Consider the following 15,562-nt stretch of genomic DNA (forward strand, 5'->3'; position numbering starts at 1 on the left):
ATGTATATAAAACTTTTATTTATAATTATATTGTTGGGTTTTTTTTCATTAAACCAAACAATTACATGTTAATTTTCATTTCCACGCCGGGATATTGGAAGCAGTTGCAACGAGGCTTCTTCCTCCTTGTCCACTGTCCACACACACTTTTCCCGACTTTTCGACGCAAGTTCAGACACGCAGTAGCCACGTTGGAACTTTACCAGAAGCCAGCGAAGGCTGAGACGTGATTGTCCGTGTCGTGACGCCGTGCTGGCATACGTGTGATACTAAGAGCATGGCTAATAATATAACCAACAATCTAGCTAAGTCTTTTTATAACTCACTCATATATCTTTAACGCAGGATCTGCATGTCTGTCTCACATGCTGTCTTGGTTCTTGTGCCTGAGCTGGCTATAAACTTATAGTCAATTTCTCCTCTCTCTCTCTTCCCTTCTCTCTTTCACATCAGTATTTAGCTGGCTTAACTATTATACTTGCTCTAACAACAATTGTTTGAGTCTTTGGCGATGCGGGAGCAGGGATGGTTTGTAATTTGTTGAAGCGTTAAAGTAAATTGTCTGGTCATCCTACATTTTAATATACGTACTCATTCTGTACTTTTTCTGGTGGTCATTGAATTTTTTATAATATTTAATCATTTATCTTATTTACACAAATGTGTAATAATATATGAAGACATAAAGTCATGTTTTAAACTTTAAAGTATCTGTGATAATAAAGCATGTCACAAATAAATAAATGATAACTACATAGTATTTTATAAGAATATTAAACATATAAAATTCAACCACGTAATAGAGAGTAGTACTCTATTTCAAGTTAATTGGGTTAATTAAAAAGAACTGCAAATACTGATTAAAAACAACAAACTCCAAATACCGGTGTAATGTACACTACAGTTGGAGGCCTAATCTTGAATAGTTGCAATAGTAATTTCTCTCGTCATGGTCTATGATGTGGGCTGAATGATTTAGGTGGGAGTAAGTACTACTTGAAATATTCAGCTTAATATTATATTGCACTCCCTCCCATTTTATTATGACATTGGTTAGTTTAAGCCCTATACATTCACGTATGAAGGGAGTATGTACCGATATTTTAACATGTGTGTTAGCAAAACCGGTCAGTACCTCTCCGGTTTGGAGTTCCGAAGATGACATTATGAATAATCCTAATACATGACACGTTAATACTATTTATGATTTCTATATTTTTTACGTCATTAAAAACGTAGCCTACTATTGCAATATAACAGAATTAATGCTCATGTCAAATGTCAGATATAGTTTCCTTGACTTTCTTCCCTTACTCTCGTACCATATCATCTTCTATTCTCTATAGCAATTTATTTAATTCTAAGGTGTTTAGTTTGTAATTTTTTTCAAAAACATCACATCAAGTATTCGGATATATATTTAAAGTATTAAACGTAGTCTAATTACAAAACAAATTTCAGATTCCGGTTAGAAACTGCGAGACAAATTTTTTGAGCCTAATTAATCTATCATTAGCACATGTTGGTTACTATAGCACTTATGGCTAACCACTTTCTAATTAGGCTCAAAAGATTTGTCTCAAGATTTTTTCCGTAACTGTGTAATTAGTTTTTTGGTTTATCTATGTTTAATGCTTGATTTAAATGTCCAAAGATTTGATATGATGTTTTTGAAAAAAAAAATTGGAAACTAAAGAAGACCTTAGTTGTTCTTAGTTGTTGCAGAGTGAATACCCTGACTAGCATTTGTTTAGCCGCCGGAGCTGTAAATCCTAAAGTAAACAAATACATTCTAGTGCAACCACCAAGTGGCATGCACAATGATACAACTAAACAAGATTTGAGTCAATATCACTGCACTTAGTTTGTCCTTAAGATAACCCGATTAGGTAATGTCGGCAGCGTCAGCAGCTAACTTAGAGAATAGCAACATTATTAAATTATTTCTTTCATCCTTAAGTTATATTCCACTTGGAACATTTCTTTCTACCCTATGGATATTGAATGAACCCACCACACATTATCGCCATGCATAGATGTACATGTGATGACTCGTTACGGGGAATGCAATAATCTTGTCCACATGTCATGCCACGTCGATGCTCAGGCCGAGTCAAATGAGCTTTAGACCTGACGATACATTAAAACATGATTATATATCTTAACGTATTGCACATTAAATACGTTACGGATCTATGCAAGATTATGGACCTACGTGAGACCTCGTTATTAACTTTAAGGACCGGTCATAAATTTACCCTAAACAATATGTTATGGATAGTTACATGCCAGTTTCTAACGCTAATATTCAGAAAGTCGACTTGGTTTGTTATAAAGCTCGAGTTAGCTCATTAGGCTCGTGAGCCATGCATAAAAAGTTAACCTAAACAATTTTTCAATAGGCTATACAAGCAAATTTTCATTTCAAGCACGCACATGCATTCTGGTTTGGAATCAATAAACGCTAGCGAACCGCGTGCCTTTGGTCTATCTCGTTAGGCTCGCGAGCAGCTCACGAGCCAGCTCGAGCTGGCTCGTTATCTCTAACGAGCTAAAATGCTAGCTCGGCTCGTTAGAAAAATAAAACGAGCCGAGCCGAGTTTGTCACGAGTCGAACGAGCTAACGAGACATGAGCTTTCTGTCCACCCCTAGTTGTGTTTCCAATTTGTTATTATTAGTAGGTGCACATATCTTTCCATGATTAAAAAATATTTTATAGTAATATGTCATTTGACAGACAAAAAAATTCACTTATTTTACATAAAACATAATGCTAACAAAATCTTTTTAGACTTATATTGATTTGACTATTTGGGCGTCAATTAATAGTGGTCTGAGCCTTGATCGATCTTATGTTTAGTACAAATATGGTATGATGTTGATCACGACGTACATTGTATATGTATCATTGTTAGTGTTCTAATTGTATGATTAAAATTGTGGCTGAACTTTGATTTTAAAAATATACATTGCATATTTGTAGATATTTATGATTAAAAATTTTATATATTTATCTTTATATAAAGGTTAATATACAGAAAGTCTAATATACATCGGTAAGATAATTTGTAATTTAGAGTCATTAATATATTGAAAGTCATGTAAAAAGAGGTGAAGTCTGTCCTAGTCATATGATATTAGAATATAATTTTAGTTGTCGAATTTAAAGAATAATAAATGAAGCATGTAAGACGAGTAGAAGTAGTTTGAGCATCTAGAATGCTAATATTTTGCTATCTAAAAACTTCTATTGGGTTCATTAAAAAAATATTAGGAATAAAACTACACACTCCTCTAACAGAAATCTAAATACGAATAATTCGTATTAGGAACACATATTTTTGCCTTAAATTTAGGATACGATTGTGGTAATTTTAGACATAAGTAAATATTAGAAATGTACGTGATAACCTGCTGGCGATATATTTTCTAGTTCAATTCCCAGAAAATGATTTTAGAGATGCTCTTATGATAGACGTGCTTACCACACTCGGCAAAAGCGAGGCATTTTACTTTTTGCCACTCTTAGAAATGACATCTAATATATTTGTCACCCGTTGTGTATGACATGTGGGCCTTTATATGTATATGACATGTGGGTCCAATGACAAATATGTTAGAGCGATATGTAAGAGTGGCAAAAAGTTAATTATTCCGGCAAAAGCAACACCGCTAAATTAGGCAGCTGACTTCCCTCGCGCGCAGAAAATCCCGGTCAAACCCGGCGGTTCGCCCATGCATCTGATCAGTCCATGGCGGTATCGGAATCCAGCCCACGCCAGCGGGCCACAGGCCCGTAGCAGCAAACCAAGCATCCCTACGATCGTTGCCGGCCCAAGGGATCTCGGGTCTCTAGAACCTTCCGGAGATCTCTGGAACACGTCCCCAAGAGCCCAACCCGCGGGCGAGCCGAAATTGCCCAGTCCAAGTCTCCCGTTTCCCACGCCCGCTGCCGTCCGGATCGCATCCGACGGTCCAGCCGGCCTCGGAACATTCCAGAACGACGCGGACCTATAAAGATCAGGGCCTCATCGCCGTCCACCCACACACATCGGTCTCCTCCCTCCCCCCGCCTCCTCCGGCCGCGTCGATTTTTCTTCGAAGCCTTCATTTTTCGAGTTCTCGACGAGAGAGATCATGGCCGGCAAGGGAGACGGGCCGGCGATCGGCATCGACCTCGGGACTACCTACTCGTGCGTCGGCGTGTGGCAGCACGACCGCGTCGAGATCATCGCCAACGACCAGGGGAACCGCACCACGCCGTCGTATGTCGCGTTCACCGACTCCGAGAGGCTCATCGGCGACGCCGCCAAGAACCAGGTCGCCATGAACCCCATCAACACCGTCTTCGGTAAGTAGATCGATCTGCTCGCCGCCTCCGCAAGTTAAATGTTCGATTTTTAGTGCGAAGGTGTTAGTTGATCATCGCCATAAACCATCAACACTGTTTTTATTAAGTACTACAGTTCTAGATCGATCTGCTAGGCTGGTCAGTTACATTTTTATTTTTTTTAGGCCAAGTTGTTGATAATTGCCATGAACCCAGCAACACCGTGCCCTTTATTAATTACTAGATCGATCTGCTCGTCTCTGCCAGTTAAATTTTCAATGTTGAGTGCTAAGTTATTACTAGTTGTTAGTCGCCATAGACCCATCAACACCGTTTTTATTGAGTAGATCGATCTGCTAGGCTGGTCAGTTAAATTATTAATTTTTATTAGGCGAAGTTGTTAATCATTGCCATGAACCCATCAACACCGTCTCCTTTATTAATTAGTTGCCAGTAGGCCGACCTGCTGGCACTGCTAGCTAAATTTTCAATTTTGAGTGCTTAATTTATTTATTGATCATCGCCATAAACCCATTAACGGCGTTACTAGTTCGATCTGCTCGGCTCGTTATGTTGAATTTTCGATTTTTAGATCATATCTGCTCAGTTCGGTCAGTGAATGGTCAGTGTAAAGTTGTTAGTTGATCTGTGATCTGACATGCACGTCTCGTTTGCCTTGCAGATGCAAAGCGTCTCATCGGCCGGCGGTTCACGGACGCGTCGGTGCAGAGCGACGCAAAGCTGTGGCCGTTCAAGGTGCTCGCCGGCCCCGGCGACAAGCCGATGATCGGTGTGCAGTACAAGGGCGAGGATAAGCAATTCTCTGCCGAGGAGATCTCGTCCATGGTGCTCAACAAGATGAAGGAGACGGCCGAGGCCTACCTCGGCAGCACCATCAAGAACGCCGTCGTCACCGTCCCCGCCTACTTCAACGACTCCCAGCGCCAGGCCACCAAGGACGCCGGCGTCATCTCCGGCCTCAACGTCATGCGCATCATCAACGAGCCTACCGCCGCCGCCATCGCCTACGGCCTCGACAAGAAATCGAGCAGCGCCGGCGAGAAGAACGTGCTCATCTTTGACCTCGGCGGTGGTACCTTCGATGTCTCCCTCCTCACCATCGAGGAGGGTATCTTCGAGGTGAAGGCCACCGCCGGCGACACCCACCTGGGAGGCGAGGACTTCGACAACCGGATGGTGAACCACTTCGTGCAGGAGTTCAAGAGGAAGAACAAGAAGGACATCACCGGCAACCCGAGGGCGCTCCGGCGGCTGAGGACGGCGTGCGAGAGGGCGAAGAGGACGCTGTCCTCCACCGCCCAGACCACCATTGAGATCGACTCCCTCTACGAGGGCATCGACTTCTACACCACCATCACCCGCGCCCGGTTCGAGGAGCTCAACATGGACCTCTTCCGCAAGTGCATGGAGCCCGTGGAGAAGTGCCTCCGCGACGCCAAGATGGACAAGAGCACCGTCCACGACGTCGTGCTCGTCGGGGGCTCCACCCGCATCCCCCGCGTGCAGCAGCTCCTCCAGGACTTCTTCAACGGGAAGGAGCTCTGCAAGAGCATCAACCCCGACGAGGCCGTCGCGTACGGCGCCGCCGTGCAGGCCGCCATCCTCACCGGCGAGGGCAACGAGAAGGTGCAGGACCTGCTCCTCCTCGACGTCACGCCGCTGTCGCAGGGGCTGGAGACTGCCGGAGGCGTCATGACCGTGCTGATCCCGAGGAACACCACCATCCCCACCAAGAAGGAGCAGGTCTTCTCCACCTACTCCGACAACCAGCCCGGCGTGCTCATCCAGGTGTACGAGGGTGAGAGAGCGAGGACCAAGGACAACAACCTGCTCGGCAAGTTCGAGCTCTCCGGCATCCCGCCGGCGCCCAGGGGCGTCCCCCAGATCACCGTGTGCTTCGACATTGACGCGAACGGCATCCTCAACGTCTCGGCGGAAGACAAGACCACGGGACAGAAGAACAAGATCACCATTACCAACGACAAGGGCCGTCTGAGCAAGGAGGAGATCGAGAAGATGGTGCAGGAGGCGGAGAAGTACAAGGCGGAGGACGAGGAGCACAAGAAGAAGGTTGACGCCAAGAACTCGCTTGAGAACTACGCCTACAACATGCGGAACACCATCAAGGACGACAAGATCGCTTCCAAGCTGCCGGAGGCCGACAAGAAGAAGATCGAGGACGCCATTGACGGTGCCATCAGCTGGCTCGACAGCAACCAGCTCGCCGAGGCCGAGGAGTTCGAGGACAAGATGAAGGAGCTGGAGGGCGTCTGCAACCCCATCATCGCCAAGATGTACCAGGGCGCAGGAGCTGATATGGCCGGAGGCATGGACGAGGATGCACCTCCGGCGGCCGGCGGAAGCAGCGGACCTGGACCCAAGATCGAGGAAGTCGACTAAATGATCAATCTTTTTTCGCTTTAGTTATACAAATAATCTGTCAGTTCATCATCGGTTCATCATTTTACACCGAGTACTGAGTGTTATTTTTTCTGCAACTTTTGGTACGGGCTGACATTATGGCCCTAGCTAGCTTTATTTGTTAAGTTGGTATGGATTATGGTTTTAATTAAATAGTGTTAATCTTATTTCTTTTGAGCTTGGCTGGTTCTCATACGACCGTTACAACTAAGAATGCGTAGCCTGACACCTCTTTAACAGTGTACGCCAAAAACCAATCAATGCCAATACGGTAGTCTAGTAATGCAGTAAGCAAAAAGATTGATTGGGGGTGTAAGTTTCCACTGATCACAGTTTTCATTTCATTGGACGTTTTCAACCTGTGACCCCGTGTACAGCAAAGCGAAATACGTGAGAATAAGAAAAGATGAGGGGCAAAATTCTACCCAATCAGAAAAGATGAAAGCTAAGCACCAGATCTTGTTATAAGAAGAGGTAAATACTTGCCAATCAGAAAAACATGAGGATCAAAGCTAATCACCAGATCTTGTTGTAAGACGAGGCAAAATACTTGCCAATCAGAAAAGATTAGGGAGAGACGTGAGGATCGAAGCCAAGCACCAGATCTTGTTATAAGAAATTTTGGGGTTCCAGAATGTAGTAAAATAACTTCCCCACTTTCAACTACCTATAACCCGCTATAGCTCTTTACACTCTGTACAGCTTCTTCTTCTAGCTCAACCAACATGCGGCAGAAATCCTCAATATCCTTGGCAGCTTCCTTGAATGAAAATCTGAACTCTTTCCAGATGTACTGTCGTGGGACATCAAGTAGGACTTCTTTTTCAGGGACCTTGGCGAGGACATCGAATCCGTGGTGATCAATAGAGAGCAAGAGTGCGTCCTTTAACAAATACAGCGAGCGGATCAAATTCAACAGTGGTTAAGTTGTAAAACAATATAACGCCTTAAAACACAAGAAAGAAAACCTTCAGAGATAAGAAAATACATAAGTGTGTTCTACATTGCAACCGGAACTTAAGATATATATGATGATTACTTACTGCTGCTGTGACATTAAAGTACTCAAAGCAGAAAAAGATAAGTGCTCTCCGTCTTCGGTCACTCCGGTTGATGCCATCGATAAGCTTCGAAGAGAATGGTACTACAGAGGAGAATTAATATTATTTTTGAAAGTGAATATCATCTCTACTACTTGAGAAGAGTAGTCATCTGTTTTCCATCCCTGTGCTCCCATCCTGAGAAAACCAAAAAAAACCTCCCACTAGTGCTCCCACACCAAGAAAACCGAAAAAAAAAACCCACTCCCCCTCACTCGTAGCACACCATGCTCAGCACAAAATCAAAAGAAATAAATAACTTTTTTACTTGATTTATTGGGCCTATTCCTAATGAACCCATGAAACAATCAATAGGATATCATAAGTCAATGTCCTGTTGCAAAGCACGGGCAGCTTACTGTGAAATAGTACTGTATAATGAGGAGGTGAAGGAACAATAGTTGTGCAGAGCAGTCAACGGGCATGTTGCTTAAAATCAAGTAGAAAGCTTACATAGCAGATCTGCTTTAGGTGGTTCAAAGTTATCCAGCTCAATACTATGGTTGCTCCCAAACGAATCTATGTAGACACATGAACTGCACGGAAATAATTCCACAATTACAAATAGGAGCTTGTAACTACTGATGTTAACAACTACAAAAAATCTCCTGTGATGACCTAAATTAATTAATCAATAAGTAAAAGAGAGCATGTAGATTAGTACATACCCAACTTCAAATTTCAAGACAGTGTAGGTGCTCCCTTGGTCAAGTACGCTGAGGAGGCCTTCACTCCGTGATCTGCAGGCAGCACTTGCAGAAGATAATATATCTGACACACCGTGACTAAATTCACAAGCAGCTTTGTGTTCCTTCAGAATAGCTTTCTTCAGGGCGTCAGCAACAACGGGAACCTTAAACACAATTTTTGAAGCAATCAATATCACTCAACAACCTATCAAGCAATCAGGCATGAGTATCCATGTCCAGGCGCAGAGAACATGTGTACCTTAGTGCGTGGTTTCAGGAGCAGGACATCACCGGTCATAGCAATTCGAGGAGGCAGCTACACCAGAGAAACACGATCACCAGCAATTGCAACAAATCTCATGAAGGAAAAAAAGGCAACAGGAACAACTGCATAGCAATTGTGGTGACTCTAGAATTTAGAGTACCTTGCCAAGGGACCTGAGCAAGGTAGTCAGGCGGCCAGGGACTGGGCCGCACACCGAGAGAGACCCCCGCTCATCGAGAAAAATGTTCTAATCAAATTGGGAATATCACACAAGCAACACATTCAATCATTACAGCCAGTACTATTAAGGATTTAATCGATCATCACAAATACAATGAAGCGCAGGTTCTAGAGCATTACAATGTTGTGCCTGTCGTTTTCGGGGAGAATCAAGTAGGTCGAGCCCTTGTCGATCATGTAGTGCACCCTCGATGTGTAAATCTCCCCCTTGCTGCCAAGGAACCGCAAATATGAATAACCCAAGCAAACAAATCGCTGATCTTTTAGGCCCTATTCACACAACATATGCATTACACGATGGGTATGAATCAAGAGTATCCGGTGGTGTGCACACCTTCCGTCGAGGTCAGCTTTGATGGTGTTGAGATGGGCCTCCCAACTGGCGGCCAAGATATTCTGCGGAGGGAAGCCGGAGCTTAGCAAAAGAGAACAACAGAGGGAGGGAGGGAGGGAGGAAGGGGAGTTCAGGTTGACGGCGAGCAGCTACCCGGCACTTGTCGGCGAAAGGTAGGGCGATCGATTTGGCCTTCGACATCGCCATGGCCTCTGCCTCTCGAGCGCGCACCAACTGCTCGACGAAATGCTTCGGCGGCAAATGCTCAGACCGAGGGGAGAGGCAGAGATCAGGAAACGCCCTGGGAGCTTGTCACCTCGACGAGGGGAGCGAGCCTGCCGGGTAAAGCCGGCCTCGCCGGCGCCGGAGGTGGAGGTGGGAGGGGCAAGGCAAATTGCGGCTAGGGCTTTGGGGAAATGGGGGTTTACATTTTTTTTTCTTTTCCAATTTGATCCTCAAATATCTTTCGTGTATTTTCATAAAAACCCTTACAAAATATTAAAATCCAAAAATACCCAGATCACAACGTACTTTTCAGGGATATTAAGTTTCCATAAGCCCTTTTGTGAAAAATTAGTGGTATTAGTAGATCCCGGTTTTTTCCAGAAACTACCCTATTCCTCCTCCGTACTCTCGCCGCCGCCTCCCTCCGACTCGCCGGCTGTCGCCGCTTTCCCCCGGCCGTCACGACGCGAGGTACGCGCCGCCCCGCTTCTTCCTCCCCTCCCCTCCCCTCCCCTCCCCTCCCATCCGTGCTCCGCGGCTCACCTACGCTACTCTGGAGTCTGGACTCCGCGGTGGCGGACGGTGCGCCCCCTCCGGGGGCTGCGCACAGGCTCGATGCATCTGGATTCGATTGCCAAACGATCTTTAGGTTTTAGGCTGACGTTCGCGCTGGTGGGTTGCATTTGCTTCCGGTCGATTCTTGTTTCGTAGAGGAATTGATGTGTTGTCGCCTGCCGGATCAGCTCTGCGGTGCCTGCGATCTGTTCGATGGAATGCTTGTACGAACATAGTTAGTGTAAGAAGCGGTACGAAGCGGTGATTGACGTGTTGTCGTTCCAGTGGAATGATTGGGATTAGCAACACTCTTTGCTCCCATGGACTTTTTTCTACTGTTAGATTCAGTAAATGTGAATGGATAAGAGAATGGCCTGTTTAGATTTATGTAAAGATCAATCGATTTATGTAATTTAAGAATGTTTTATACCACCTGTGATAGATTATGCAAGGAATTTACGGTCATGTTTGAAAACATTGGCAGTGGAGGTCCATTTTGTGAAAGGATTGACAAAAACAAAGGATCCAGTTGACAGGATGGACTGCGAAAATGCAGTTTTAGCACAGAATCATGAATTTCCTTTTGATGAAAAATTGAAATTGCGGACATGATTTTTTTTGTAGGTGTAATTTAAAATTTCCCTGTGAAGATATATACCTTTATAACCTAAGATTGTAGATTATATACTAATTGAAGAACGAAATGGGTCTTACTGAGATGACCTAGAGCAAGTGATTGGCAGTGTGTGGTTCTTTCTATAGCTTGCTTTGAAAGGGCATCAAGATTTGTACCTGTAGTGATAATCCTATTGCTCTGATGCTATGATTGAATATTTTTGCTACGCCTTGGGCCAGCCTGACAAAAAAAAATTTGCTACACTGTTCTTTTGGTGAAAATTTTGCAACTTTACACACATAGAAGGCAAATTAAATGATTCATGTTATCTTTAGTAAAACACCAGTCTTATGATAAATGTCTTCCATTTCTACTGTTTTCCCTGTTTTCTGTTTTAAACATTTCATTTCTTACGTTGCGTGTCTACCCATTACATTCATATTTATACATATCAATCACGTGAAGGTGAGTGTGAGAATGGGTCGGAAGGCGGGTGCACTTTACATAAACCCAAAGAAGTTCGGTGGTGTCGCCAAGCCTTGCATGATGGAGATGGTTTCCTTCCTCAATTGCCTGGCTTTGAACAAACAGAATGATGACAAGTGTGTCCGGCAGAAGGATCTCTTGGTTGCTTGTGCTCAGGCTCAGGTCATCTAGATTGCTATCTGACATTTTCTGTATCCCTTTAAATTGTTTATTTAGTGCACATGCTCCTTCCAAATTCTGATTCCTGCTTGTGACTTGGATCTCAGAAAGGGAGGCCAAAGAATGCAGCGAAGACTATCAACTACCATCTTCAGCGACTTGGGCGAGACAAGGGCTTATAGTTCTAATATTATGAAATCGTTTGTTGATCATGCCTGTCGCCTTGTCTTCTTGATGTCCGGAAGACGATATCTTCTAAGTAACTCTGATGACATGGAAGAGTAATGCAATGGCCAAATTTGTAATGATCTTTATATCTCAGACTAGGCATTGAACACAATATCGCCTCTGAACTTCACTATAAAAGGTGGTTTGCGTCTTTTACGATATACTGCTATTATGGTAGGTATCTGTGCCTGCTACATCATGGTAGATGTATGTGCCTGCTGCATCACTTGTATCACTTCTGAATATATTACCTTCAGCTTGTGGCCTGATAACTTTAGCTCTGTTGGTGTATCTTTATTTCCAGCAACTACATCTGCATTTACAAAACAGTGAAAGAGTTCATGCTGTTCTAGACCAATATAAACATAGTACGTAGCAGTAATTTTGTACAATGAAGTCATCAGACAAGTTTGCTCGCATACCACGGATTAAACCATTGTTCCGACTTCCGGCATAAACAAATTAAGCATGGTTAGGGCCATACATATACCCCCACCCCCATGCATGATCAGAAGACGCAGCAGCTTTAAAATAATCCACGTTGCATTGGCGGAACTTATTCTCTATGGCGTCACGTACCCTTCAGCTTTCTTCATTTCCACCTCATCCTCGGCATTGTTCTTCTCGGCCTTCTTCACCATCCTCTCGATCTCATCCTTGGTCAACCGCCCCTTGTCGCTGGTGATGGTGATGCTGTTACTGCGCCCCGTCGTCTTGTCCTTCGCCGTCACCTTGAGCACGCAGTTCGCGTCGATGTCGAAGCTGACCTTTATCTTGGGAACGCCTCTCGGCGCCGGCGGGATGCCGGTGAGCCTGAACGTGCCGAGCAGGTTGTTGTCCTTGGTTCTTTCGCCTTCACCCTCGTACACCTGGATGAGCACGGCGGTCTGGTTGTCGGAGCATGTCGTGAAACCATCCTTCTTCCTCACGGGGATGGTGGTGTTCCTCGGGATCAGAACCGACATCACGCCACCGACCGTCTCCACCCCTAGCGAGAGAGACGTGACGTCGAGAAGGAGCACATCCCGCAGTTCCTCCTCGTTGGCGGCGCCGTTGAGGATGGCGGCCTGCACGGCGGCGCCGTGCGCGACGGCCTCGTCGGGGTTGATGCTCATGCAGAGCTCCTTGCCGCCGAGCAGGTCCCTGAGGAGGCTACGCACCTTGGGAATACGGCTGGAGCCTCCGACGAGCACGACGTCGTCGACGCTGTCCCTGTCCATCTTGGCGTCGCGGAGGCACTTCTCGACGGTGTCCATGCACCGGAGGAAGAGGTCCATGTTGAGCTCCTCGAACTTGGCGCGGGTGATGGTCGCGTAGAAGTCGACGCCGCCGTGGAGCGAGTCGATCTCGATGGTGGTCTGCGCCGTGGAGGACAGCATCCTCTTGGCCCTCTCGCACGCCGTCCTCAGCCGCCGGAGCGCCCTCTGGTCGGTCCTGATCTCCGGTCTCTTGTACTTCCTCAGGAACTCACGCACCAGGTGCTTCACCATACGGCCGTCGAAATCCTCGCCGCCGAGGTGGGTGTCACCGGCGGTGGCCTTGACATGGAAGATGCCCATGTCAATGTCGACCCCCGGGTCGATGTTGAGGATGGAGACGTCCAATGTGCCGCCGCCGAGGTCAAAGATGAGCACTTTCTTCTCCCTGTCGCTTCCGACCACCTTGTCGAGGCCGTAGGCGACGGCGGCGGCGGTGGGCTCGTTGATGATGCGCAAGACTTCGAGGCCGGCGATGGCGCCGGCGTCCATGGTGGCCTGTCGCTGGGAGTCATTGAAGTAGACCGGCACGGTGATGACCGCCTTCTCGACCGTCTTGTCGAGGTAGGCCTCGGCTGCCTCCTTCATCTTGAAGAGCACCATGGCGGAGATCTCCTCGGCGGAGAAATCCTTCTCCTCGCCCCTGTACTCCACCACGACCATCGGCCGGTCGTCCTTGCCGGATACGACCCTGAAAGGCCATATCTTGATGTCCCCCTGCACAGACGCGTCGCTGAATCGCCGGCCGATCATTCGTTTCGCATCTAAAGAAATCAACCAGTTCAATCAGTTCCAGGTTCAACGCTAGCGTGCACCATGGCAAACCAGGCGAGCTCCTCACCGAAGATGGTGTTGAGGGGGTTCATGGCGGCCTGGTTCAAGGCGGCGTCGCCGACGAGCCGCCATGTGTCGGTGAACGCGACGCAGGACGGCGTGGTGAGGTTGCCCTGCCCGTTGGGGATCACCTCCACGCGGCCGCGCCGCCACACGGCCACGCACGAGTACGTCGTCCCGAGGTCGATGCCGACCGCCGGCCCGTCGTCGTCGCACGGCAGGAACCCCATCTCCGCTAGCGCTGCAGGCAGGACGACGATCGAGTGCAGAACTGCAGAGCAGAGAAGCAGAGAGCTGAAGTGGCTCGAGTGATCAATGCAGGGAGATTGTTGCCGGATTTATACGCGCATGGCAGGTCCGATCGGAGGAAGGCGGGAAGACATTTGCGTGCATAAACACGGTGTGAATGAACTGCACAAGGGAGGGAGGTGAAGCGAACATTGGCGTTCCACGAGGCTGCAATTAAAAGGATTTCACGAAATCAACAGTCGGTAGGCGGTTTTTACACTAGATCAGTGGTATCGCTGCTCGGAGGAATTCAGCCGTGAGCCCTCGTTCTCAATCAAATAAGTATAGCATTAAATCAGTTGTCACCTAGAATGAAAAATGATATGGCAAATGAATAAATGAGAAAAGATAATAAAACTATATCTTACATAAGACATGGTTTCTACACAACATCTAATATATCATGTGAGATAAGTAACATTAAATTGAAGTGTGAAATAGTGGTGTTTGCATTGGAAGAGCAGTGTCTAGTACTAGTTTCTTGATAATGAGAAGTTTATAGAAACTATATCTAGTATTATAGATTGGGAGTGGCCTAAATATACAATTTTTGGTTGGAATGATATCGTTGGATGGGACATGGCCGATAGATTTTTTGAATTGCTTGGTTACCGGACAAGGGGTGTATATGGTGACCACTCAAGAAATATTTCTTAATACGGTGTATGAATAATCTAGCTAATTTGGTCGAATGAGACCATCTTCCTCGCTAATAGTGATCATTAGCAAATAATTAGTTCATTTTACTGTTAACTAGTGATTACCATTTTAATATTATTATGGATAGTTAGTACGTTTTTGTTATTTAGTATTAATTATTATAAGATTATTGATAATTAATATATTTTGAATTAAGAGTTGACTATTTTCATTCCATTCACCCTTGGAGATCCAACTAAACAAAAGATTGACCCATTCAATCTACCTAACCAAACAAGTTGTCTGTATTATCATATCCAACAAAATATAGATCATCATACCTCATTCAACCTTGTCCGTGAATGAAATGCATCCTAAGATCCTCATTATTTGGTTTTTGCAACCAAAAAATAATTTGTGAATAAAAAGTTTATATAGGTGTTGTTAGCGATATAAAAGCAAAAACTGAAAAATAAACTTTGATAGAAACCCCAAAATCAACTCTAAATTTCAAGTCAAAAATTCAAAACTTGGCTTATAATTATAAGCAAAAGCAAAAAAAGACTAGGGTGTCAGTGTATGCATGCAACCTATAGATAGTTATGAAAAAACTTATAAAATTTGATGAGGTAGATAATATTGTTATAAGCTACTACGTATGCTCCAAATATACATATATATATATATATATATATTATAAATTTATAATAGAGATAAGTCAAACATTTTAAACTTTGATTGTTGATAAAAAAAATTATAAGAACAATCACATGATAATGGTGTTACTAGATTATTAAACAAACTAACATAGTATGCAACTCGTTTCATTTGTAATAATATATATTTATAAATATTATTGGTCAAAGTAAGATATC

The 15,562-nt window shown here is 45.0% G+C and overlaps 4 protein-coding genes across 4 annotated transcripts; 2 read left to right on the forward strand and 2 right to left on the reverse strand.

The window, feature by feature from the left end:
* The first annotated feature begins 4,052 nt into the window (after positions 1-4,052).
* LOC102714815 (heat shock 70 kDa protein 4-like) lies at positions 4,053-6,950 on the forward strand. The gene is made up of 2 exons (XM_040522173.1): positions 4,053-4,352; positions 5,014-6,950. Exons 1-2 carry the CDS (start codon positions 4,139-4,141, stop codon positions 6,750-6,752), a joined length of 1,953 nt encoding a protein of 650 aa, XP_040378107.1. The 5' UTR covers positions 4,053-4,138; the 3' UTR covers positions 6,753-6,950.
* A 113-nt stretch (positions 6,951-7,063) lies between these two features.
* Positions 7,064-9,824, reverse strand: LOC102714542. The gene is made up of 9 exons (XM_006649786.3): positions 9,555-9,824; positions 9,402-9,463; positions 9,188-9,278; positions 8,988-9,074; positions 8,822-8,878; positions 8,542-8,726; positions 8,327-8,409; positions 7,817-7,917; positions 7,064-7,656 (listed from the first exon to the last, which is right to left on the reverse strand). The coding sequence occupies exons 1-9, from the start codon at positions 9,606-9,608 to the stop codon at positions 7,441-7,443; spliced, it is 936 nt and encodes a 311-aa protein (XP_006649849.1). The 5' UTR covers positions 9,609-9,824; the 3' UTR covers positions 7,064-7,440.
* Positions 9,825-9,991: 167 nt separating this feature from the next.
* On the forward strand, positions 9,992-11,718 carry LOC102714270. Its single transcript, XM_006649785.3, has 3 exons — positions 9,992-10,097; positions 11,263-11,445; positions 11,550-11,718. The coding sequence occupies exons 2-3, from the start codon at positions 11,275-11,277 to the stop codon at positions 11,622-11,624; spliced, it is 246 nt and encodes an 81-aa protein (XP_006649848.1). The 5' UTR covers positions 9,992-10,097; positions 11,263-11,274; the 3' UTR covers positions 11,625-11,718.
* A 345-nt stretch (positions 11,719-12,063) lies between these two features.
* Positions 12,064-13,995, reverse strand: LOC102713993 (heat shock cognate 70 kDa protein-like). Its single transcript, XM_040522174.1, has 2 exons — positions 13,768-13,995; positions 12,064-13,690 (listed from the first exon to the last, which is right to left on the reverse strand). The coding sequence occupies exons 1-2, from the start codon at positions 13,988-13,990 to the stop codon at positions 12,234-12,236; spliced, it is 1,680 nt and encodes a 559-aa protein (XP_040378108.1). The 5' UTR covers positions 13,991-13,995; the 3' UTR covers positions 12,064-12,233.
* Positions 13,996-15,562: the final 1,567 nt, after the last annotated feature.

The sequence above is a fragment of the Oryza brachyantha genome, chromosome 3, assembly GCF_000231095.2.
Source record: "Oryza brachyantha chromosome 3, ObraRS2, whole genome shotgun sequence".
NCBI lineage: Eukaryota > Viridiplantae > Streptophyta > Magnoliopsida > Poales > Poaceae > Oryza > Oryza brachyantha.